Below are 27,589 nucleotides of genomic sequence, written 5' to 3'. Positions count from 1 at the left end.
AATACTAAATAAAATTTATGCTACATTATAATAAATGAGTTTTTCCTACTTTGCAATTTGAAATCTCCCACCAAATAACTATGTAATGGAGATATTTATGTTGTCAGTGAAAATATATCTTTTCCCAAATGATATCTCTATAAAATCTTTCAGAATTAGTGTGAGAAATATACCAAAAAATGCCATGAACCTTGTCAAAAGAGAAAACTCCAGAAAAAAAATGACAAGCTAATATTTCACACAGTAGAGGCTTTTGTGTTTTATGGATTGTCTCTGGACCCCATGCAAATAAAGTTTCACCACCAAAACTCATCATCATAAAAGGTGTTCAGCTTGGTAAGTGGCATCCTCAAGAAGAAACTGAAAGGGCGAGGGATTGGGAGGACCAGAGATATAAAACAAGGTTCTACAAAATAAAAGAGCACATCAAATCTATGTAAAGTCATCCTTCAAAGAATACAACTATAGGCAATACATTTATGAGCTTCAGTGTTCAATCCCCCCCCCCTTGCAAAAACATGCATCGATAAAAAAAGGGGAATTTTTAAAGGATAAATTTGAGGCCAAAATTAGAAATTAGGGCATTTATATTAAATTAATATTTCCACTGATTATTAAACTTCATGAAAAATAATGGTCACAAGAGAAAATATGCTTTGAGATTATAGTCTCTCTCGTCTATAATTTAAATAATTTTTAAAATATTTATATATTTTAAAATATTTTTATTGATTTTTTAAAAAGCACAATTTGGGCATAATAAGAAAGAAAAGCTAAGAATTATAAGCACTAATATTTTAACAATATAATTCCAAACAATAGAGTATGCTCTATTTTATTGATCAACTGGAATACTACCTAATTGCATAAAAGTGAACACAATTAGGAAAAATATTCAAGCTGTGATTATATTGTGGGGGAAATTTTTAAATATCTAAGATTTTATAATATTTAGTCATTTTTAAATGTAAAGTCACCACAAATTACAATTGGTTATAAGGTGCCAATAAAATAACCAATATACATTGTTTTTCTAGTTTGAAAAATACATAAATATTATTTACACTGTGCATTCTTCCTAAAATCCATTTAAAAGATTACAAGCAAAATGAAAAAAATTAATTGTTAAATACATAATTGGTTATGTAAAATATTTACATTGTAACAGGGAAAATTGATGTGTCAATACTAATAATATTAAGAAAATCAATATATTGATTTTTTTAAAGTTTTAAAACAATGTTCTTCTGTTGAATTTGCCTACTTTAGAGATGATTCTTTGAAATCAAGCAGTTGGAGGAAGTGGTGTTGCAATGCTGTCCTTTTCATGAAAAGTGTGGTGGTGAAAATGTCCCATAAATAATCTGCATGATAATATCCTGTTAAGAAAAAGCGCAGTCTGAATCTAATGACTGCCAAGTAGGAATGAAATTTGTAAGAGAAAAAGTATGCCTTAACCCATAAAACATTGCATTCTGGTTAAAAGTTGTTTTCAAAGAGCATATGTTAATCTAACACAAATTATATATATTAATATATATTTCGGAAACAAATATTTGATATATTTAAATGATTTATAAAGAAATTTATATATAACTGTGGCTAATTCAAACATATTAGACTTTGGTTTTAAGAATTAAATGATGATTAAGTTCATAGTATAAAATTCCATTTAATGAGAATGAAAGCACACAAAATTATAAAATAATTACATGTTTAGAATCAAATTCAAATTTTGATTAAACTTTTCTTAGTTCTTATGTTTACACAGCCCATCCTACTAAAAATATTACTAAAAATATTAGAGTAACACAGACTTACATATACATACAAATCAAAATTAACACAATAGATTGTTTAAAACAGAAAAGCAGAACAGATATGTATGTATCTTCTTTTTCTACTGATACGTGACACAATATATTCATTCAATCATTAATAAGTAACAAGCAGCAACCGGAATATGTTTTATGCTCCATTAAAACAACATTGAGGCCCATTACAGTGCACAGCAAATGGGGCTGGAAACCACCTCACCCCCGACAAACCACATTCCCTCCTAACCTTATTTGCTTGAAGCAGCTACAGAGTGAACAGCAATATACTCTCAAGTAAGCCTTTATTAAGTATGAGAAATAAATTATATTAAGTGTTATTTTTTGAACCCAGAAATGAGGGAAAAGGTTGTTACAATATCAAATTTACTAAAAAAAATAATTATGTGAGAAATAAGTTGCTGTCACAGAGAGACTTGCCAGACATTGCATTTGAGCAAGTTGTTATACACACCTTTGGAATCAATTTTGTGACACAGAGATTAGTCTATGGAACTAAATCGCCAGAGAGTAGATCAGAAAAAAAACTAAAGGGCACGGGAAATGTTTTCCTGAACTCTATTACCATTACTCTAGGGTTATTAAGGAGCCCTTATTATGTTTATAAGTAGTAAGACACTGACATGATTTGATAGTTCAGAACATGTTATAAATTCTTTTTTTATGACATGTTTCCATATCTCAGATTTCTCACACGTACAACTTCATTTCAGTAGATCCTCGTGTCTTCCATTTCACCAAATTCAGTTCAAAACTTGAAAATTACTTTGGAAATTTGTGGGAAGCCACAGAAAGGTCCTCAGAAATAGACTCATATTAAATATTAATTACAATGGCTGTCATATCTTACAGTGATTATGTCATTATTTAGGAATGCTAATTAAGACATAAAATTATATTTTTGTTTGTGTATTTAATAGGAAATCCAGTATGAGGACCAGACCATAATAGACTGCAGTTCTATTTTCTAAAATGCTTACATTTGAGCAAATGTTCCCATGGAATGTTTGCCTGATTCGGGGACTGACATTTCCTCTTTATAACTTGCTTAACTAAGGAGACATGCCGACCAAACTCTAATAGTATCCGCAGGCCATTACTTGCTGCTGCAACTTCTGCAAGGTTTCTCTTTTATTTCCCCCTTTCCCTACCACCTGCCAGCTCTTCACTGTCTTTTTATTTTGATATGCATATTATCATGGCTGATTTCTATCATCTTACAGGAGTGGATGACAAACCTCAAGAGATTAAGTTTTCCCACCTGGGATTTGTCCAGAAATTTAGTGTATTATAGCTTCTTATAGCCTTCTTCCCTCTCCTATATTATTGTATTATCAATAGAGGCTTTCTTTCTTATTTTATGTTTAGCTACACCACACAGGCATCTATCTTGATAGAAGTCAGTTTATATTGTTCCTCATCTTTCCTTACAGCTCCAGGGTTGACTTCCGCTGTCTTGTAACACTTTGCTGCCACCTACGTGTATAAAAGAGCACAACACTCTTCTAAGCACCAGAAACTTCCCCTTCCAAAAAGAATGTCTTTAGACAAACGACAAGGGGAGCTTCAGGAACAAGGATAATTTGTTTCTCCACAAAAGTGTAGAAGATAACCAGGAATTTCTATTTATTTCTTTGTGAAGTAACTTTCTAAAACTGAAAGAGTACTGAAGATACATTAACACTAGCCAAAACCAACACTTTTTCCATTATATAAATTTTAGCTAATATGGCAAGTTCTACAGTTATGATTGGAAAAAGGATAACAAGAAAAGTGGAAGTTGTAAGTCACTTAAATAACTACAATAATATAAACTAATTTCTGCAAAGTCACAATCTAAATATCTTGCCGAATGATCTGATGCAATGGTCACTAAGCCAAAACAGTTTCATATTTAACATAAAGTAAATGTAAACCAGTCAGGTAGAAAGGTATTTACTTACAATATTTAGAAGACCAAAATCTAATATTATGACCTAACAATCAACAAATCTCTGTCAAACACTCAAATGCTTCTTTTCTAGGGAAGATGAGAACCACATCAGAACACAAAAGAGCATCTTAACCTCCCCATTTAAGCATGGACTGCACTAGCTCTGAACTGTCTTGACAAATGGCAGTGTCAAAAAAACAAACAAACAAACAAGGAAAACAGTCCAGTATGAACTTATGGGAACCTTAAGACAAAAAAAAATTAACAATTACTCCACAGAGTAAAGGTAAAGACAGATATTTCCAATCAGGACTAATGATGTGTTAATAGTCTTAAAGAATGCTCCTTCAAGGCTTATTTTGTCAATACTACTGATTTCTAACACACTTTTTACTGTTAAATAAACTGGCACCAATAAAATATATAGGAGTGGGAGTAGAAAGGAGACGCAGGGAAAGGTTTTACCCTGACATAACAAACAAAATGAAAAGGCTGCCTTCCCTCTACCACTTTGCCATTTACAGTAACTGCATAATTGCTACCAACACAATGTACTTAACATAGTTCAATAAGCAAAACCAAGCCTGCATGCATATTTACTTGTAAATAAATCATATTTAAATTCATGATGAATGCTTTTTTATTAACATCCCTAAACAATGGACACGTTATGTGAATATTACTAAAAGAGTAACATAATGAAATCTACTAATCTTTGATGCTAGAAATTTTTCAAAAAATGAAAGTCTAAATAAAAACAATTTTCTTACAATTTATTTCTTGCTGGCATTGGTAAGGTAGCCAATCAATGACAAATAGTAAAAGTTAATAAAAACATTTTATGCATTAATTTTTTTGAAATAGAAAAGATTCTATTTTATTTTACTATTCCCACTGTAAAGATCCAACTTTAACAAACAGAATTTTATAAATTCTATTTGTACTAAAAGGATAAAGTAGCAACCATGCTTGAGACCAGACTTTATTAGGTGTTTTAAAAGAGCTATTAAGGTTAAATTTTTACATTTGCACACAAGTTTGTTGTTGTTTGTTGTTGCTGGGAGAAAAATAGATACATCTAACCATGGTATTAAACCAGATGTTATTCATGTCTACATTTTAACTTTTTAACTTACATATTCTAATCTGATTGGGAATCCAAAACACTTTTCCATTCCTCATTAAAAGTTTAAGACAAATAGTTTCACTCACAGCACCTTCGCCATCTTACTATTTGTTCACTATTTGTGTTTATAAACATATCTAGAAATTGATGTTAAGATACAAATGTACATTTAGCTATTTGCACTAATTTTACTTTAATTGTTATAAAGCTAAGATAATAATTTGGATTTTATTTAGTACACAAGCCACTATTGTAAGTGAATTAAAAGTACAAAACCCAACAAACATACCTTTGTGTGGTCCACTAATTATAAGCAAAATTCCAAACATTATTAGCTGTTATCAAAATTACAATACCACCTAGATCTAATAAAACAGAACAATCTGTTTGAACCGGGAGAGGAGAGCTTTCATAGAGTGTTCTCTCTCATATAAATTCTTAATGGACTATAAAGAACTTTAAAGTGGTTTTAGATTTGAATTCAATTGCTCAAATCCATAACAGACTTCCAAAAAGAATTTGAGCCAGATGACACAGGGGACCCACCAGCAGTGCACAGTCACACTTTGCCATCATGAACATAATATAAAAAATGCTAACCTTCTTACTAAGAATCATAGGGGTGGGTAAGCCATATTTACACTAGTGCGGTTCATGCACTGTAAGTGCAACATTAAATTATGAAAAGATTTTCTATTATCAAAAACAAGCAAAAACACAATTTACTTAAGCATAGAGGTTTATATCACCCAAGCAATCTATCTACAGAAAGTAAAAGCATCTAATATTTGATGCATTCACCTTACCCACTAAACCTGTAAGACAAGTAATTTTTCCAGAAATAGACACATTACTGTATATGCATGGATATTAGCTCTAAATGCAAATATACCTTATTAATATTCAGGTTCTCAAAGTTATACTCATTGTTCTTTACCAACTAAAGCCTTCTGCCCATAGGTACCTGCATAATTTCAACTTTAATAATTTGCTAACAAATTAGAGTGATTTTATGTTGTGCTGAGAACATACAAGAATTATCTATGAAGATAGGAGAATTTTAAAACTCATAAAATACATAAGTCTATATATCTATTAAGCAAAATAAGTTATCTTAGAGACCCAACATGAAGTTATAATATGTATATACTAATATGTGAACAAAAATGTATTTGTAATATTTTTTAAATATTTATTTTCTTTAAATTTTTTATGTATTGATTTTAGAGAGGGGGAAGAGGGGAGGGGGAGGAAGGGAGCGAGGAAAGGAGGGGAGGAAGAGAGGGGGATAGAGAGATAGAGAGATAGAAAGAGAGAGAGAGAGGTGTAGATCTGTTGTTCCACTCATTGGTTGATTCCTGGGTGTGCCCTGACCAGGACTGAACCTGCAAACTTGTGGTATTGGGATGATACTATAACCAAATAAATAAGCCACCTGGCCAGGGCAAAATATTTATTTTTAAATCTTAAAACAGGTTTTCTGACAGTATAGTTATGCAACTGTCTTGGCAATTTCTTTTTAAAAAGTAAGTATATAAATAGGAACAAATTACTCATTCTGGTTATTAAGTTATTGATTCTTCTGATTACATAAACAGCAATTAAGTTCCTCCCACAGCTTTTAGGGAAACTTATACACCAAGACAGTATAGGCACTTAGTATAAAAATTTTATATTGAATTGAACTGAACTACCCTAACACAAAAAGATTTTGATTTTACCTGATGAGTTAGTACTATGGATTTCTATCTTCTCTATATACAAATTTCATCACTGATATGTTAACATAACACCTTGCATTGTTGTATTTGGGGATCTTCCTAACTGTGTAAACATCACTCATATGATATTTAATTATAACCAGTTCCTTCCAACAAAAAAAAACAATGTTTTTAATTTCAATCTATTTCATTGAAACCTTAACTCACTATAAGTAGCAGGAATGACAAGAGAAGTGAAACCTCAAACACCAGTCTTGTGCTATCTTCCCCTCATAGTTCAGTGACACACCACCCTTCAGTCTTCTCAGATTAGTAGTATGACAAGAAAACCAAGTGGTGTCAGATCTGGGTTCCAGCCTAGATAGTGGGCTCTGCTGCTCATCAAATGAAAGTTCCAGGCCTCAATTTGTGAAATAAGGGCTTCAGCTGGCTCATTGCCAAGATCTCTTTTACCTCAGAATTCTATGGCCCATTTAACAACAACAACAAAAAAATAGCGCTCCAAAACATCATTTTCCCCTTTATAATATGTCATAACAAGTTAAGTTTCAGTGACAGGAACTACAAGCACGTGAATGAGGAAAATATTTTTGCATAAAATTTCAAACAGCAGCTGCTGCAAAGGGCAGGCCTCCACCTCAGGCAGAAGTAGCAATAAATGGCATGTTGACTCCCTGTATTACCTTAGTGCATTCACTTCTCTGGATAATTTCCTTATGTTAGCCTAAATTATGAGCAGAGAGCACACAGGGATTGGAAGTCAGGGAGCAGTAGAGTAGCCAATTTGCTTTTCCTGCCCCACTCTGCCCTACCTCCTACTAGCATTTATTGCTGGCCTACTTTATTCCTTCAGGCTGGACTAACAGTGCAGCCACCCACAGGAGAGTTACTGTTTCAAATAGCATGGTCAGGACAGCCTTGCTGAGAAGCTGACATTTAAGCAAAAATTGGGAAAAATTAAGGGAATGGGGCAGGTGGATACCTAAGAAAGAGTATTACCATCAAAAGCAATTGCAAAGGCCCATGGGATCCACAACCCTAAAGTGGGTGCTCATTTTATGATGAGAAAATTGAAGCTTAGAAGAGCTGAGCACTCTGCCAAAGTCACACAGCTAGTATGTGACATGGCCAGGATCTGAAGCCAGTAAAATACCAAGCCCAGGTTATGCGGTGGGCCTGGATCTGAAGTTTTAGAAGGTGCCCTGGGAATTCTGATGTGTGCCCTGATTTGAAAACTCTTGCCTGTATTCAAGTGTCTCATGAAAACCTACCTCCCTTCTGTTCCATGACAGAGTAATCTACTCTAATATTCATCCCAGTGTTCTGTGAGCCTCTTTGTACATCAAACTGTGGTAAAAAGGTAGCAACCAGAGTGGATAGAAAGATGGATATACTAACACAACTTGATGGAATGAACTCTAACAAGCAATTGTGTGGGATGGGGGGCCAGAGCCTATCCCAGATTTAAGGATGTTCTGACAGTTTCCTTTCTAACAGCAATAGCTATGCCCCTGCCCAGTCCTAATTTTCCTACTCTACTCACACCTCTCTGTCAGGCTCCCTGGGATCCAAAATAAATAAAAGAATGAGCAAGGACACAGAACACCAGTCCTCTCCGCTGTCTGCTCTGAGTTTTTAATAGGCCATCTTACCTTTGCTATAATTACAGAGTAAAGGGCCACATTGTGTTACAATTTTATTTTGTTCCATAACTGGGTTATTCAAGCACTAACCAAATGTTTAACCTAGGTACCTGCTCTTCCTCACCATAAGAAATTCTCCCAATACATTTAGTCACCCACCTCCCTCCCCTCAATTAGAGCAGCCACAAGAAGTTTAGGCTTCCTGGGGATAAATATAGGAATTAGCGCTCCAGCTATAAATTTCAACTCTCAGGACCAGGCAGGAAAAAACCACTGGAGATGACAATGTTTTAACTAAGGTTAAAATTGCTCAGTCCCCTTCCCAGGGGCCACTCTTTAATTCCCAGGCATGTTTTTATTCCCAGCTTCATTCCCCGAAATGGTTTTTCTGTCTCATCTCTCCCTGATTCTAATTTTGCCTAGCCACTACACTAGCTGCTTGGTTCACAATCAACTCTGCTTCTTGTCTAGCTTTCTGGGATGGAAGTACCACTATGAAGACAATTTAGATTCAGCTCCTTTGTGCTTCTATGTTCAGAATCTGCTAACTGGCCCCACACTAGAATAGAAAGTCCTGCTCCCACTCAATTGGCCATATCTTAATTTATGACCTGAGCATTTATGCCTCCTATGTCATGAAACAAAATGAAACAGATAATTTATATAGAATTGAAAAGGAAAGCTATAAAGATATTAAAGAGTTAGAAAATGAAAGAAAAGTATATAATCATTCAATTTGAATAAGAGAAAATTAAATGAAGATAATGTTCATTTAATTCATAAATTCAATAATGTTCCTCAACACTGAAAAGGAATTTTAAAATTCTACTCAAAATGACTTCCTCTCTCTACTAAAGACACAAGGGGAAAAATGAGCTTAAGAAGAAACTTAGATATGTAGAGAAAGGAAGTTCTTACGGTATCTTACATTAGAATTATTACTGGTAGAGATAATCATTTTCTGGGATGGTCTTTAAGACAAACTGTAGAATATCAAGATCTGCACTCCAGGCTGGAACTGGCCAGTGATTGGACATGTAGCTTTGAGCAGGCAACTTCATTTATACAGTGAAAATTATATTAAATTCTTCCTAAAATTTCTTTTAACTCTAACATTTCACGATAGCATAATTTTTACTCTTTGAAAAAAAAAATAAAGGCAATTCCAACATGACATTGTGAGATGAAAGGAGTAACACGGAACTACAGTTACTGTAGAAAGATCTGGTCCAAAACTGTGACTTCAAGAGTGACATAAGATTATCAAAGCAGTCGTGAGGAATGGTAGAAAAATAAAAAATGTTAGCGTAAGGAATGCTGTACAGATAAGAAATTTAAGACAGAAATTAATTTTAAAAACCACTATTATTTACAAAGGAAAAAAACAAAACAAAATAATAAGGCAGGCTCCAAAACATTTCCCCATCAATATGGGCAACACTATATATTGGATAATTTGTTCCTACTTAAATGATGTCATCATGCCAGGTTTAACTACTTTTAATAACTAGCACATTTCAGTCATCTGTCACTTTCTCCCACATACGATCAAATCAGCCTCTCAATGACCTACACTTCATGAGTCATAATTTTTCTGTTTATGATTCAGAAAAATGTCTTCAGTCAGTATTTCCCAGACTGCTGTGGGTTTATTCCAAGAACCAATTTCATCTTCACTGGTTTCCTACAGGAAACCAGACCAACTTCCTATTATTTTATTTTTCTTACTTTTAGTGTACCATAGCCCACATCAAATTAATGAGAAGTGAGAGTGATAGAAGACTTTATTCTGTGCAAAGAGAAGCCAACACAAACAATGCCCAGTCTAGAAGTCATGGATTCAAAATTAAATACAAAATGTGCTAATATTAGAAGCTTCCTTCAAAAGAGTTCCAAACCAAATAAGAAATATATTTTATTTAACTTTATTGCAAGCATTCCATTGCCAGAAAGAACTTTGGTTTAAAATCTATTGTCTACGAATGCAATAAATCCTACAAAGCTGATTAACATACAGAAATTAATTACAAGGAAAAAATGTGTATTTTCCATCCTAATACCTAACAAGCTGCTAGGAGAACAGGCAGACAACTACAGCTCTATGCACAGAGCTTAGGAATTGTAAGGGAACACAGTAATGTCTCCAGAGCAACCTGGCAGTCTGTCATCATCAGCTGCCATCATGCCGGCCCCTGCCCCACACCCACTCTCTCCATGACTAAGAATCAATGTGACATTAGATCACAGCAGAAATAGTGGCAGACACCATGGGCTTTTAAAGGAGATTCTGACAATGGCTTATATTAATACTATTCTCCTAAAATAGTTGGAGTACCCAAGAAGTATTTATTCTCATGGACTGCACACTGCTTAGAAGAAGATTTCTAAAACATGAAGAATTGTGGTATAAACCCACAGTGTATCTGGTTGTCTTTAGATTCTTTCCATTCTTGTCACTGCTGATTGTAAGGGTATGGTTTTAGGCTTTAAAAGCTCACATAGTTACTAACTGGCAGAGAAAAGGATTTTACCACATTAGATTCTAAAGCTGATACATTAAATGAAGAAGGCCTAAGAAGAATGCATTAAGGCACATATAGGGTGGGGCAAAAGTAGGTCTATAGTTGTGAGTACACGAAACAGAGTTTATTCTCATATTATTACTTATTAATTATTGTATTATTTATTTGTACTACAACTACAAACCTACTTTCCCCCATCCCTGCATTACATATGGATGAACCAAGAAATCTGAAACATTACATCAGTAGTTTTCAAAGTGAAGTCCCCAGACCAAGAGCAATATTACCTGGACAGGTCCTAGAAATGGAAGTTCTCAGACCACACTCTAGACTTAATAAATCAGGAATTCCAGGGAAGTAAGCTTTATCATAATCTCTCTCTTCCTTATATCAAGATATTTCTAGAAAAGACTTCACTCAATTTCTATTTCCCTCATAACCCCTTAACTTCTAAACCCCCTGCATTCTGGCTAACTCTTCTATCACATCACTAAAATGATCGTTTTTAAAGTCACAGATCAACTCTAACCTAACTGCCAAGGCCAATGACTTTTTCGTGGCCCTCACACTCCTAGTCTTACCTGTACCATCTAGCACTGCTGGCACCCCCTCCTGCTCGAAATGGCTCACGTTTCTTTCCTTCTGTGACACAGTTCTACCATCCTGCCTCTCCATCTCCCATTTCCTGTCATTAGTGATTACTCTTGCCCCTTCCACAATATAAATACATGGATGACACCAAGGTTCAGTCTACTCCTCCTTTTTTAGCTGTTGCCTTGGCATCTCAAGAACTTCCAGAGCTAAATTTACATCTCTGTTCCCTGTATGTCTTTCAAACCTCACAACATATTGTAAACTATCTCATGACCTGCTTCACCTAAATGTCCTTCCAGTACTGCCAATAGAACGTTTCCATGGGGGAACTTCTCATTTCCTCTACCTGACTCCAACAGCTCCTCCTTGAGTGCATGGCTCACTGGGCACTGAAGTATCACTTTCCCTCTTCTCTGGCTCCCCATATCTTGCCAGCAAAAGGGTCAGCTCTACCAGGCATCTGGTTTCACCCTCAGCATTCCCAATTCTAATGCCACCATCTTCATCTAACAATTCCTATGTCTTCTAAAGCCCTACCTCAAGACTCTTACCTATAAAACTCATCTATGAATCTATTTTCCCCTGTTCAAAAACATGTGGAAGCTGCCCAAATACAGCCCAACTTCCCGCCTAGCCTTACCTCACATTTCTCCTCAAACTTTTTGCTCAGCTAATCTAGAATGGTCATCACATTGCAAGCATGCCCCAAGTTTTCTCACTTCTGATTCTAGACCTTATATTATTACATCCATTTTAACTACCAGTTCCTACTAACTTTGTCTATAAATTTCCTTCCTACACCTCCTTGACAACTTGTATAATTCCCTCAAACTGAAGTTTTCTTTCAATCATCTCTAAAGACCCAAAAATTAGTAGCAACCTCTGTCACTTGCCACACACCACCCCATGTGAGTTGAGACCCTCCGAAACAGAAATGGGTTGGACACATCTTTGTGTCCTCTACTCTACCGTGCATGCAAATATTTGTTGAAAGGGTAAATGATCGTATAAGCAAAAATTCATATTCAATTAACTACCATTTCTGCCAATTAACCAGACATTGGGAGCAGGTGAAACACAATAAAAACAGGCAACTTCACATACATAGCAATTTAGGAATCAATTCAATCTCCTATGCTTTCCATTCTTAAAGTACAATCACCCTAGAAGGATAACCAGATATTATTAGGCTCAACTTCAAGGTAAGGAAAGTATATCAGATTTTTTGAACTACAAAAACATTTTGGTAGTGGGAGAGCCTTCTATAAATAAATCTTTATAAAATTTCCTGCACCTTACACCAGAACAGTTTATAGCTTTTAGAGGTGATAAACTATCTACAATCCCAGAGGAAACTCCTTAATCTTAAGGAAATTAAGCAGTGCATTAATTCCAAAACACTCTGTTTTGTCTGGAAGATACTCTCATGGTTGGTCAGGAAGGTGAAACAGCCAGATTGATTATAATGTGAAAGATGGGCTGATTGCTTCATTTAGGGGTAAATAAAGTCTTCATTCCTAGAGTGATAAAAAATCACCATTTCTCTATAGTACAGAGGGGTGATAATTTCTCAAAGTATGGTGTACATGATACCCCTTCAAATGGGAAAATACATATAGAATCATTTAGAAAAACAGCTCTGCTCTAACCTTGATAACTTCCACAGCTCAAAGCTTAGGCTTGGATATGGAACAGAATCATCAGCGATTAAGAAAGGAGTTAATTTTTTTTTCTGAGACATCACAGGAGGTATTTTTGTTGATTGATATGTAGTCGTACTTCAAAGTTACTAAGATCTACACTCAATTTTTACATTAGATATCAATAACAAAACTTGGCTTATAGCCCTGGCTGGTGTAGCTCAGTGGATTGAGCACAGGCCTGCAAACCAAAGGGTCATCAGTTTCATTCCTAGTCGGGGAACATGCCTGGGTTGCAGGCCAGTCCCCAGTAGGGAATGTGTGAGAGGAAACCACACATTGATGTTTCTCTTCCTTTCTTTCTCTTTCCCTTCCCCTCTCTCTAAATATAAATAAATAAAATCTTTAAAAAAAGAAAAACTTGGCTTATAACTGTTTCTCTATGGTCTATGCCTGCTTTCATTGGATCCAATTTATAATTTCTACCTTAAAATATCAGAGATTGAAAACAGGCATATAGCTTCCATTCTGCCCAAAGTTGAGATATGAAAAAATAGAAAGTAAATAACAAATCACTTTCAATACCTTCTGAAATAATATTGCTGAATCCATTCATTGAACAGTTCAAAAATACTTATAGATTTTATGGACTGTTTTAGAGTTCATTTGCTTTTATTTCAAAGCTCCATTAACTTCCCTAATTGAATAATTATCTAAATAGATGTAATATCACCCCTAGCTTCAGATTTTACTCACTGAAATAAGCACTAGAATTTAGCAACAAAAACTTGAATTAAACAAACTGTTAGAACACTGAGGATGGGCTTCTCAGGTTTACTGCAACTTATTCCAGAATTAAAAAAAAAAAACAAAAAAACCCTAAAGTGTGGTAGATAGACTACCAGATAATATGAATATAGGGAAAGAAATCAACATTAGCTGTATCACTCTGAGGAGACAAGAGGTTAAAAAGTTTTTCTTGAAATGATTTCTACTATGTATAATGAAAAGTTAATTGTGTTATTTTAACATATTATTGAAATTCAAAAATATTATTTTCCCCAGTCAATAATATAACCAATACTAAAAATTACCATTCAAATATAAGTTTTATCAAATTACATTTTAACAGAACACTTTTGAATTTTATTGATTATACTCTTACAGTTGTCCCAATTTTTCCCTATTTGTCCCCTTCACCCAGCACCCCCCCAACTCCCTCCAGTGACCGATCCCCTCCTTTGTTTATGTTCATGGGTCATGCATACAAGTTCTTTGGCAACTCCATTTCCTATACTGGCTCTTAAAATCTCTACTGTGTAACTACCAATTTGTACTTCTTAATCCTTTCAGTTTTCCCTCATTTCCCCAGGACTCACTCCCAACCAGCCACCATTCCAATGTTTTCCATATCTACGATTCTGTTTCTGTTCTTCTCGTTTGCTTAGTTTGTTTTTTTGGATTCGACTGCTGATAGTTGTGTATTTATTGCCATTTTAATGTTCACAGTTTTTATCTAATTATTATGCTTAAATAAGTCCCTTTAACATTTCACATAATAATTGTCTGGTGATGAAGAACTCCTTTACCCTTACCTTTACCTTGTCTGGGAAGCTCTTTATCTCCCCTCCAATTCTAAATGATAGCTTTGCTGGATAGAGTAATGTTCTAGGTTGTATGTCCTTACTTTTCATCACTTTGAATACTTCTTGCCAGTCCCTTCTAGTCTGCAAAGTTTCTTTTGAAAAATCAGCTGACAGTCTTAGGGTAACTCCTTTGTAAGTAATTTTCTGCTTTTCTCTTGCTGCTTTTAAGACCCTCTATCTTTAAACTTTGGCATTTTAATTATGATGTGTCTTGGTGTGGTCCTCTTTGGGTACAACTTATTTGGGACTCTCTGTGCTTCCTAGACTTATATTGCTATTTCCTTCAACATATTAGAGAAGTTTTCTTTCATTATTTTTTCAAATAGGTTTCCAATTTCTTGTTCTTTCTCTTCTCATTCTGGCACCCATTATGTGAATGTTGGAACACTTGAAGTTGTTCCAAAGGCTCCTTACACTCTCCTCAAATTTTTGGATTCTTTTTTTTTGTTGCTGAATGATTGGATGTCTTTTTCTTACTTGTGTTCCAAATCATTGCTTTGATTCTTGGTTTCATCTACTCTGCTGTTGGTTCCCTGTAAATTGTTCTTTATTTCAATTAATGTCTCCTACATTTCTGATTAGATCACTTTTATGCTATTGAAAGAGCTTGAGCATCTTTACTGTCAGTGTTTTGAACTGTGCATATGATAAGATTGCTTATCTCCATTGTGTTTAGTTATTTTTCTAGAGTTTTGTTCTGTTCTTTCATTTGGGCCATGTTTCTTTGTGTCCTCATTTTGGCAGGCTCCCTGTGTTTGTTTCTATGTATTAGGCAGACCTGCTTTGACTCTGTGTCTTGGTAGAGTGGCCTAATATAGTAGGTGTCCTATAAGGTCCAGGAGCACAGCCTCCCTTATCCCCCAAAGCTGGGTACTCAAGGTATGCCCTCAGTGTGGGCTGAGTACTTCCTATTCTTTTCATTGAGTCTTGATTGCTGTCAAGACTGGCTGTGACCACTGGCCAGCAACCACCTCCCTTCATAGCTTGTGGAGGTGGCTAGGTGGTGGTGTTCCTACACAGTCTGTAACGGCCCACTAGGTGTGCAGGTTCTGGAGTTTCCCAGGTGGTGTAGACCAATGTGAGCCACCACCTGTGTTCTGTCTGGGGCCCTCTGGTGTAAGCTATAAAGCAATTTGCAGATGGCTGCTGCTAGTGCCAGACCTGCAAGAGGAAGGAGGGCTGGGCTCAAATGTTGCTCATATGAGCAGATTTAGGAAGGTCTGAAGCCTGAGCCTAGCCCAGCCATTCATATGGAAAAGCCACTGTTATCAGCTTCAGTGGGCCTGTAAATTGGCTGGAGCACAGACTTAGTTAATAGTCAGGGCAGGGCTAACCATATCAGCCAAGTTGATATAGACTCAGATATGGTGCTGCCACTGTGGCTCTGTGTGGGAGAGGGCTCAGAAAAGGAAGAATGGCAGCTGTCTACAGTTCTGTCTGGGAGGAAGCTGTACCCAGATCATGCCCTGATGCCAGAGACTTTACTTCCTCCCTGTACACAACTGGTGCTTTTCAAGCTGCTTCCCTGGTGTTGGAGCTCAGATGGAGTAAGTCTCAGTAAGTCCGTGTCAGGGCCCTCCAAGAGGAGATGCCTGACAATCTTGCAATTTCTTCTGCTGACCCATGCCCACTGTTTTTTACAGCCAGAAGTTATGGGGACTTATCTTCCTGGCACTGGAACCCTGGGCTAGGTGGTCTGATGTGGGGCTGGTATCCCTCACTCCCAAGCTATTCTCTTTTTTTATCCACCACACATGGATTTGGGACCATCCCATTCTGAGTCTCCATGTCTCTAACTTCCACCCCTCCTACTGTCTAGATGAATTATTTTTTTAATTCTGTAGTTGTCTGACTTCCATACAGCTCAGTTTTCTGTCTATTCTGAGTAATAGTTGTGCTGCAGTTTGGCAGTAATTTTACCATGGTTGTGTGAGGAGGTGAGCCATATTTACCTTCACTTCCATCTTGACTGAAAGTCTCAAAAACACTTCTTTACAACAGGATTTGAAATGTCAGAAAATACATCCAAGTGGGGCTCCAAATACAAGATCAACCCAAAATAAATGAATACTGCTATTTTAATGTTAGCAGTAAGACTGTGTTATATCGTTCAATAACAGAGAATGTACTTTAAAAAAATGTATTAGTATTTCTATTAGGATTCATTCATACCCAAACTAATGTTAATGATTACATTTGAGGACTATGGTTGTACTACTATATTAAGAAATAACAGACAAAAAGTAAAATTCAGAATAACTCAGGAACACAGCCAAAGAAACCATGATAATAAAAATGGCTTACTTTGACGTGGCTCTGGGCTCCAAGATTGTATATCTCAGTAGGCTTAACTTCATTAATGATCTTCACAAGGCAGGTACTGTCAGTGAGATCACCATAGTGCAATTTCATATCTTTAGGATTCAAAAACATAGCATTAGATAAAAGAAAACAACATAAACCAAATTTTTTAAAATAGTAATATTGAAATGCATATTCTGAAAGTCTAAAAGCCAGACTGGTTCTGGAGCAGCAGAGTCTTTAAAAACTCACTAAAGTATTAGGAGGACAGTCACATTTGTTGTTTGTGTCTCTACATAATTTATAAAAACTCATGAACTTTTTTTAAAAAATCACAATATTATGACAGACGTTACATAATTAACATAACTTACAGCTCCCAGGTGGTTTTACGATGTGCTCCATAAGAGTAAGATTCAGACAAAGAAAATCTAACACATTGATTAAAGTGAAGATAGCTATGTTCAGAAACTTTTATCTAGCAATTTTGAAGTACTTCATAAACATCAATCCTAAAGTGATCCATAAAATGCCTGAAGTAGTGACATAACTGATTAAAGGACAACTAGCTTTACTCTACCTTGAAATCTAAGCAGATCCTTACATTGACTTCATTAGGCAATGACACATATATGAGCAATTTGCTAACTTGATCTTTTCATTATTTTTATACAATACTGACTTATGTCTAGATCCACAGCAGTACCATTCTGTACTTTATGCAAAAATGGTACTAACTTTTAAGGACGATATGATGAATGACCTAAATATTAAGATGAAAAGCCTTTGCTACAGATGAGGTCATCTTCCTATTATATCACTACCTGCACAAGTAACTCAAGTTTTCAAATACTCCAGGCTCTTAGGTGAATATAAAATCACTATGGTTACAAGCTGACTGGATTATCCCTGCTGACTGGGAAAACTGGATGAGCAAAGGATGATAAACTTTAAAAATTTTTACCATCCTTTGGAAGTTAAAAAATTATACATCCTACTCCCAGCTCTGTCTTTTACATGGTATGTGGTCTTAATAAAGTCACAACCTCTCTCTGCCTCCATTTCCTCATTTGTAAAATGGCCTCATTCAGAACCTTGGGAGCTGCTGGAAAAATAAAATGAGAAAACACAGTGACTATACTATGTAAACCATACAGCTACCTACTGGCAATTTCATTAACAAAAGTAGCAAAAAACTGTAAATACAGTTTACACAGCAATTAAATATAGTTTTTATTTGATTTGGGGCTTGTCTTCACAAATTATTTTTAAAATTAAATTAATGTACAAAGATTGCTTAAACCTAATTAATTAGACCAAATTTTAAAACCAGAAAAGTGCTCTGTGAATATGGAGGTGATATTACTTGAAGGGATAGGAACACCAAAAAAAGGGTGATCAAAGGCATGTCTACTCTTGGTCTCTACCAAGAGATGGATCCTTTCCATCTTGGATGCAAGGATGCATCCAAGAGAGGGATGTATCCTTGTAACAGTTTAACCAAGTGGCACTGTTCAACACTGTGACCCAGGGGCAGCTAGCAATGAAAGGTTTTTAAAACAGGCAGATAGCATTCAATACAGGTAATTCATGCTGCAATCTGATGAGCTTTGAGAAAAAGAACCTCTGAAAATACCTTGTAGTACAGGAAGTTATAGAAAGAGATTTTAGAAAAAGATTATTACTTACTTCCTTCAATATGAGCCTGGGGGTTCTTATACAGATGCTCAATTCGGCCAGTATTGAATGAACTGGATCTCCGTACAATTCCATGAACCTGCATATTCATAGTGTGGAAAGATGAGAATAAACTATAAATGTACAATGAAGATTAACAAGCAACTCAGAATTTCTTTGGCTAATGTTTAGCTCTGTAAAAAATACAAAACTATTATTTACAAAAATTATGTTTACATTGTAAACAAGTTCCACTGCTTACATTGCCCCCAACCACTGCCCTCCAGCCACCAGCACCCTACCTCCATTTTTCACCAATGTTTTTACTGCCAATCTCAACAAAAGTCATTAGATAATCACATGACTTCACAGCAAGCACTTAGTTTTAGATACTCAAATGCCTCCTTTCCCAAGCACACACACTGACAGCCCTACTGCTGACAAAAATATCTCTTAAATTTGAAACTGAAGACAGACCACATGAGCCTGTATCAGTAAAACAGCCTTGTGGACCTCTTTAACACAGAACATAAAGCTGAAAGGCTCTAATGCCAACCACATTTTTTCAGTGTCTTCAGACCTTTGGCTCTTACACCTAATATGTTTTATGTATTTGTTTGTGTGTTTGTTTATACATGCACAAACACATATATATCTGTGTCCATGAATATAATCAGAGAGCAGTTGTTGTTATGCAGCTATGGGAAAAGTAAGGAAGCTAAATAGCACAGGTTGGGGACAAGATTTATCTACTACTAAAGACATGAAGAAAAATCAAGTGAAGAAAGGATTTTCTTAAATTTATCTTTGAATAACAATGAAAAGTGTGAGGAAAAATAAGTCAATAGAGCAAGAAGGCATACCTGTCGAATCCTAAAGAAAAAACTATTTGTGTCTGATACATAAGATAAATTATTTAAGACCTGACACTGCTTCCTTCTTGTCAAGTTTGGTCTGTTTGTCTTGTCAATGCTAATACCAGCTTATGTCACCAGCTACAAAAGTTCCAGTTCTACTGGTGGCAGATTTAATCTTTCACTTTTTTCAGAAGTGTTCCTTCAACGTTGGATAGTATCGTTTGCAGCTGAATACCCTTCTATATTTTAGCTCAATTGTTTTCTGTCTATTCCAAACAAAATTCAATCCTTGGCATGACTCAAATATTCCAAACACAGTGAGAAATTATAAGTACACAAGACTTTTCAAATAGAAAGAAATACCATCATCATTTTATATGATATACACAAAGAAATTATGTCTACAAAAGGATACAACACACCCACAATTAATAATTCTGTTGGTTAGTTGTTTTGTAGTCAACTACAGAAAAAGCATCCATCTGTTCTTTTTTCCAAAGGAACTAAACCAAAGAAAATTTGGTAAACATGAAAACATTTGGAGAAGAAAAGAACATCACAGCCTTCGTTGACATTTCAGGAGGTAAAATATAGGAAACATTAAATTGAGATTTGGGTATACATAGCCATTTCTTAATTTAGAAGTGAAGAATATAGCACATTAAACTTAGGATTTATTCTACTTGATAGTCTCTCCAATTTTTCAAATTGTTACTTAATTGTAAAGTTGACCTGTTCTACAAACTCAATAAACATTATTAATAGAAAACAAGTTCACAAATACACTTATACATAGCAAAACTGATGTTTACCACCACAATTATTTCTGAAATGCAGATTTTTCAGCTTTATTTCATTGGATAGATAATAATTTATATGTTCTAAAAACAGATAATTTAACTTTGACAATGAAAAAACAATAAAAATGTGTTTTAGTCTATTTTTTCTCTTGATTGTTTAATTCTGGGTAAGTCATATATTACAACAACTCAAAACAAAGAGAAATGCCATATATATACACACTGTATACAAACATAAGGCTCTGATAAAAAAAATTAAATGGTACTGATGGATTCAGTATGAAAATCGGGCAGCTACAAAAAGTTACAGCATAAAAATAACACAAGTGTGACAATAAAACATTAAGCACTAATTGTTGTTTTTTTCTAAATACCAAATGACATGTTTTAATTTTCCCTCACTCCCAACTTTTGGTACATATATACAGGGAAAAAAAGACTTGCCAAGTGCTTAATCCATGACAGCAAGTGTTCTAAGAACTTAGGAGAACTAAGTCTGTGTGCTTCTGAGACAGGTGAAATACATACTTTAAGACAAGACAAAATGTGTGTGACTGGATGATCTAGTTAAGCGGGATGTAAGTAGGATTTTTTTGTTTATTTTTGTAAGGATTTTAGGGATGAAAGAGATGAGAAATTAGAAAACCAAAGTGAAAAGATAAATGAGCTAAATGTGACTCCATATACACTTAATCAAAATCATTATCAAATTGCAGCAGTTCTAAAACAAAACATAGTTCTGAAAAACTGAGGACTTGAATGGAAGTGAGCATTTTGACAAATACATTTCATATCCCATTTAACTAAGTAATGAAAAGGAAAATTTCAGGTTCTCTCAGTGTCAAAACAAAGTTGGTTTGACTTCAAAATCTAGAGTCAGATTAGGCAGTACTTGAAGAAATTTTTCCTTCCTTCCTTCCCTCCCTCCTTCCTCCCTTCCTCCCTTCCTCCCTTCCTCCCTTCCTTCCTTCCTTCCTTCCTTCCTTCCTTCCTTCCTTCCTTCCTTCCTTCCTTCCTTCTTTCCTTCCCTCCATTCCTCTCCCTTTCTCTCACCCTTCTTCCATCCCAAAAAGTCCATATTTATCTATTTACTTATTTATTTAATATAGTCAAGAAAACTTTTTACCACTGAATTTCAAATTCTTCTGTATCTAGATTTTTCCTGGAGGTAAGGATACCTTCCAGGGATGTTTAACACCTATTTTTTTTAAGTATAGATTATATGTAGGTAATATCAATAACCAACATGTATGTGGCAGTAACCATGTGTTCACTACAATTTACCAATTCTTTATGTTAAATTCTTGTATGTTTTGATGTGGTTGTTACCGGGTTATTTAATATAGATTTTTCACGTATTCCCAGGTAAATTCCAGTTTTTAAACAGTTTAAATTTTGTCTTCCATTTTTCTGGTTTCTCTCTCTATTTTGTTCAATTTACACTCGATATTATTTTGCACTAGCTTCAGGTGTACATAAGTATGCTGTTTGCTAACTGCTAACAATGACACTAGGAAAGCACTACAAATTTGAATGTAGTTTCACAAGAAGCTTCACTTCTGTTGGATTTCCTTTTTCCCTCATGATGAAAAGGAATATGCACAGCGCGAGGATCCTAGGCAATGTAACATGCCTACCTTTCACTAATACTATCTTATGAACTGGACTAAGGAGTCTGCTACAAATCCTGTTGCCCTCAGCTTGTCAACATCAAGCATTGTGTCACTTTATCCCTCCAGTACCAACAAATCCTGTAGATCTCACTGAGCTTCTCTGGACTGTCTTCCATAGATTATCTCACCAAATCTTCCTGACAAACCTGGGGAAAAGGTACACTCATCATCCCCATGTATGGGAAGGGACTAAGCCTTAGAAAGGTTCAGTGCCCTGCCCAAGGCCACAGAATCAGAGAGTGGCAGAGGAAAATTGGGACACAGGCTGTCCAGCACCAGAGCCCAAGGGCTTTCTCTCCTTTGCTCTGATCTGGCTGACAGGGTATAAAAGAGAACTATCCTTTGCACTTCAACAATGTATAGAAATAAATACATACAGTTATTATTTTGTTTAATAGGGACTGTTGCATATTTTTTATTTTATTATTTTTAACTTTTTAAATTTTACTTTTCAATTACAGTATACATTCAATATTACTTCATATCAGTTTCATGTGTACAGAACAGTGGTCAATCATATAATATACTTTACAAAGTGACCCCCCCCCAAATATTTCCAGTACACAGCTGGCACCATACATAGTTATTATACTATTATTAACTACATTTTCTATGCTGTATTTTATATCCTTGTGACAGTTTTGAAACTATCAATTTGTACTTCCTAATCCCTCTTTCACCCAGTTACCCCAACCCCTTTCTTCTCTGGAAAACAGTCTGATCTCTGTATCAGTGAGTATGTTTGTTCATTTATGTCATTCTTTAGATTCCACATATAGGTGAAATCATATAGTATTTGTCTTTCTATAATTGTCTTATTTCACTGTCTTATACCCTCTAGGCTCAACCATGTTACCAAAAATGGTAGCATTTCATTCTCTTTTATGGCCAAGTAATACTTCCATTGTATATATGCACCATGATATATTTTTATTCACTAGTCTACAGGTAAGCACTTGGGTTACTTCCTTATCTTCACTATGGTAAATAATATTGCAAAGAACATTTGGGTTTCTTCAAATATATACCCAGAAGTAGAATCACAGGGTCATATGTCAGTTCCATTTTTAATTTTTGAGGACTCTACATACTGTTTTCTGTAGTGGCTGTACCACTCTGCATTCCCACCAACAGTGCACAACAGTTCTCTATTCTCCACATCCTCACCAAAACTTATTTGTTGATTTATTGATGATCGCCATTCTCATAGGTATGAGATGATATCTCATTATGGTTTTAATTTACATTTCTCTGATGATTAGCGATATCTAGCATTTTTTCATATGTCTATGGAGTCTTGGGAAAAATGTATATTTAGGTGTTTGGCTCATTTCTAAACTCAATTATTTGGATTTTTTGGTGTTGAATTGTATAAGCTCTTTATAAATTTTGGGTATTAACCCCTTATCAGATGTATCATTGGAGAATATTGTTTCCCATTAAGTAGGTTGTCTTTTCATCTTGTTGATGATTTCCTTGGCAGTGAAAAACTTCTTAGTTTTGATGCAACCTCATTTGTTTATTTTCTTTTTTTCCCTTGCTTAAGGAGATGTCAGAAAAAATACTGCTATTAGAAATATTTTACTGCCTATGTTGTAGGAATTTTATGGTTTTAAGTCTTGCATTTAAGTCTTTCAGTTTATTCTTGTTTATGGTATAAGGTGGTGGTCTAGTTTCATTTTTTTAATGTATCTGTCCAATTTTTCACATACCATTTATTGAACAGACTGTCTTTATTCCACTGTATGTTCTTGATGTTTTGGTCAAATTTTAACTGACCATATAGGCGTAGATTTACTTCTGGGCTCTCTATTCTGTAGCATTGAGCTATGTGACTGTTTTTATGCCAGTACAGTGCTGTTTTGATCACTATAACTTTGTAGTATAGTTTGATATCAGATAGCATGATACCTAACTTTGTTCTTCTTTCTCAAGATTCCTGTGGTTATTTGAGGTCTTTTGTGGTTTCATATACATTTTTGGATTATGTTATACTTCTGTGAAATATGCCACTGTTAGTTTGATAAGGTTTGTATTATACTATAGGTTGCTTTGGGTAGTATGGATATTTTAATGATATTGACTCTTCCTATACATGAACATGGCATATGCTTCTATTTATTTGTATCTTCTCCAGGTTCTTTCTTCATTATCTTACCATTTTCTGAGTACAGGTTTTTTAACTCCTTGTTTAAATCTATTCCTTTGTAAATAAGATTGTTTTCTTAGTTTCCCTTTCTGATAGTTCATTATTGTTACATAAAAATGCAACCAATTTCTAAATATTTCCTTTGTATCCTGCTACTTCACTGAATTCCTTTATCAGTTGTTATAGTATTTTGGTGGAATCTTCAAGGTTCTCTATATGAAGTATCATTTCATCAGCTCTGGCTGGTATGGCTCAGTAGATTGAGTGCCGACTTGTGAACCAAAAGGTCACTAGTTCAATGCCCAGTCAGGACACATACCTGGATTGAGGGCCAGGTCCCCAGCAGGGAGCACATGAGAAGCAACCACACATTGAGGTTTCTTTCCTTCTTTCTCCCTCCCTTCCCCGCTCTCTAAAAATAAATAAATAAATACAATCTTTAAGAAAAAATAAAGTATTATGTCATCAGCAAAAAATTGACAGTTTTCTTTCTTTCTTTCCAATTTGGATGTCTTTTGCTACTTCTTTTCTGACTGCTGTGGCTAGGACTTCCAGTACTATTTTGAATAAGAGTGACGAAAGCAGACACCCATGTCTTGTTCCTAATACTATGGAAACACTTTCAGTTTTTTCCCATTGAGCATAATGTTAGCTGTGGGTTTGCCATATATGGCCTTTATTACATTGAGGTATGTTTCCTCTATTCCTGACATGTTGAGAGATTTTATCATAAATGGGTACAGATTTTATCAAATGCTTTTCTGTATCTACTGATATGATCATATGATTTTTATCCTTCATTTTGTTTTATGTGATGTATCTTGTTAATTGATTTGTGGATATTGTACCAACCTTCCATCTGAGGAATAAATCTCACTTGGTGATGATGTACGATCTTTTCAAAATATCACTATATTTGGTTTGTTAATATTTTGTTGAGGGTGTTTGCACCTATGTTTATCAGGGATATTGGCCTATAATTTTCTTTATTTGTATTGTCTTTATCTGGTGTTGGAATTACAATAATACTGGCCTTACAAAATGAGTTTGGGAGTCTTCCCTCTTCTTGAATTTTTTGGAAGAGTTTGAGGTACAGTGCCAGTTTTCCTTTGAATGTTTGGTAAAATTCACCTGTGAAGCCATCTGGTCTAGGACTATTTTTTTGTTGGAAGTTTTTTGGTTACTTCTTCAATTTCATTAATTGTAATCAGTTTGTTCAGATTTCTTGTTTCTTCTTGATTTGATAATTGCACATTTGTAGGAATTTATCCTTTTCTTTCGAACTATCCAATTTGTTGGTATACAGTTTTTAGTATTATTTTCTTACAATCCTTTGTATTTCTTTGGTATCAGATGTTGCTTCTCCTTTTTCATTTCTGATTTTATTTGTTTGGGTTCTCTCTCTTTTTTCCTTGATGAGTCTAGTTAAAGATTCATCAATCTTGTTTATCTTTTCAAAGAACCAGCTCCTGGTTTCATTGATCATTTGTATTGTTTTTTTAGACTCTTTATTTTTTAATTTCTATTCACTTTGGGCTTTGTTTGCTGTTCTTTTTCTACTTCCTTTAAGTGTAAAGTTAGATTTTTTTATTTGAGATTGTTCTTATTTCCTGGGGTAGTCCTGTAATGCTATGAATTTCCCTCTTAAAACTGCTTTCACTGTGTCTCATAGATTATTAGGTCACTTGTTTTTATTTGCATTTGTATCAGGATATCTTTTGATTATTTCCTTGTCCTTGTTAACACATTTATTATTTAGTCACATGTTATTTTGCTCACATGTGTTTTTTCCAGGGTTTTTTCCCCTCTTAATTGATTTCTCATTTCACACCTTCATGTGGAAGAAGATGCTTGATATGATTTCAATCTTCTTAAATTTATTGAGGCTGGTGGTGTGTTCTAACATGTGACCCATCCTGGAAAATGCTCCCCGTGCTCTTGAAAATGCTCAAAAAATATCAATTAAATTCATCTGATCTAGTGTCATTTAAGGCCACTACTTCCTTGTTGATGTTCTGTCTGGAAGATCTAGCCATTGATGTCAATGGGATATTAAAATCCCTGACTATCACTGTATTACTGTCAATGTCTCCATTTACGTCCATCAAGATTGCTTTATATATTTATGTGCTCCTATGTTGGGTACATAAATGTTTACAAAGGTTATATCCTTTTGTTAAATCGATCCTTCAATCATTATGTAATGTCCTTTATGTCTTTTATTGCAGCCTTCGTTTTAAAGTCTGTTTTGTCTGATACATCTATCTTAGCTTCGTTGTTGTTGTTGTTACCATTTACATGAAATACCTTTTTCCATGTTTTTGTTTTTAGTGTATGTCTAGGATTAGATCAATTCTCTTTATGATTTCTTTAATTTTTAATCTTGAGCAAAATTCAAGAAACAACCAACAGTAAAAACTGTAATTTTATACCTTTATACAGAGTCTCTTCTCAATGAGAGTTGGACCACAGATGAAGCATTCCTTCAGTTTTCCCATTAAAATAGTTAATTGAAAACATGATCAGATGCGAGGATTTAGGGGCCACATTAGATGACCATGCCCCACGGCTTCAGGAATCTAATGAGTGAGGTTGTGCATACTATTTAACATTGACTAATCAGTCTATAAATATAACACATTCTTTTTCAAGTCATTCATCAATGCCTGTTTTTGCTTCAAGATTAGCCAAGCATTTATACCTTTACATCTTGACTAAAAAGCAATAAAGGAATAGATCTAATTGTGCTGTGTTAACTCTATATATAGTTTGTTCTTGCACATGGAGCCCCATCATTGCTACCCAGCCAAGAGTCTATTCTTCGACTTGCCTCCTTCCAGCTGACTGTTGCTTCCCCATCTTCACAACGAAAGACCTTACCATGCTAACCAATTAAAGTCTGCCCCCTTTCTTTTCTAGGAGGAACTCAGCTTCAGTATTAAATTTATTCATAGAATTTGTAGTGATATTCTTTATACAAAGACTAGATTCAAAATAATATGAGAGTTCAGAGAAGCAAGTCCCCACAAATTATTGGGTTGGCCAAAAAGTCCATATAGTTTTTTCCATAAAATAAATGACATTTTTTATCTTCACCAATAACTTTATTGATTTGGATATTTTGAGTATGTCAGCTGTCTCCTGCATGGTATAATGTTGATTGTTCTCAAGTAATGTCTCCACTTGATCGCTATCAACTTCAACTGGTCTACCCGACCATGGAGCATCATCCACTGAGAAATCTCCAGCACAAAACTTCACAAACCACTTTTAACATGTTCAATCAGTCACAGCACCACTCCAGACACTGCACAAATCATCTTTTGTGTTTCACTTACACTTTTACCTTTCTTGAAATAATGAATCATGATATTCTTCCATCTTCAATATTAAAATGGCTACACAAAAATTCAACAATTTTGAGAAGTATTCTTAAGATGCACACTAACAGCTGTCACAATACAATCTAACA

At 34.9% G+C, this 27,589-nt stretch overlaps 1 protein-coding gene across 1 annotated transcript in view; it reads right to left on the bottom strand.

The window, feature by feature from the left end:
* Window positions 1–27,589, bottom strand: part of GMDS (GDP-mannose 4,6-dehydratase) — a 693,656-nt gene that overhangs the window by 510,188 nt on the left and 155,879 nt on the right. The window contains exons 3-4 of the mRNA XM_028511630.2: window positions 18,651–18,738; window positions 16,965–17,074 (exon numbers count right to left, since the gene is read on the bottom strand). Of these exons, the coding sequence (XP_028367431.1) occupies window positions 16,965–17,074; window positions 18,651–18,738 (198 nt within the window). The remainder of the gene's footprint in view (window positions 1–16,964; window positions 17,075–18,650; window positions 18,739–27,589) is intronic.

The sequence above is a fragment of the Phyllostomus discolor genome, chromosome 5, assembly GCF_004126475.2.
Source record: "Phyllostomus discolor isolate MPI-MPIP mPhyDis1 chromosome 5, mPhyDis1.pri.v3, whole genome shotgun sequence".
Taxonomy (NCBI): Eukaryota; Metazoa; Chordata; class Mammalia; order Chiroptera; family Phyllostomidae; genus Phyllostomus; species Phyllostomus discolor.
This window is presented reverse-complemented; position numbering and strand designations above follow the sequence as displayed.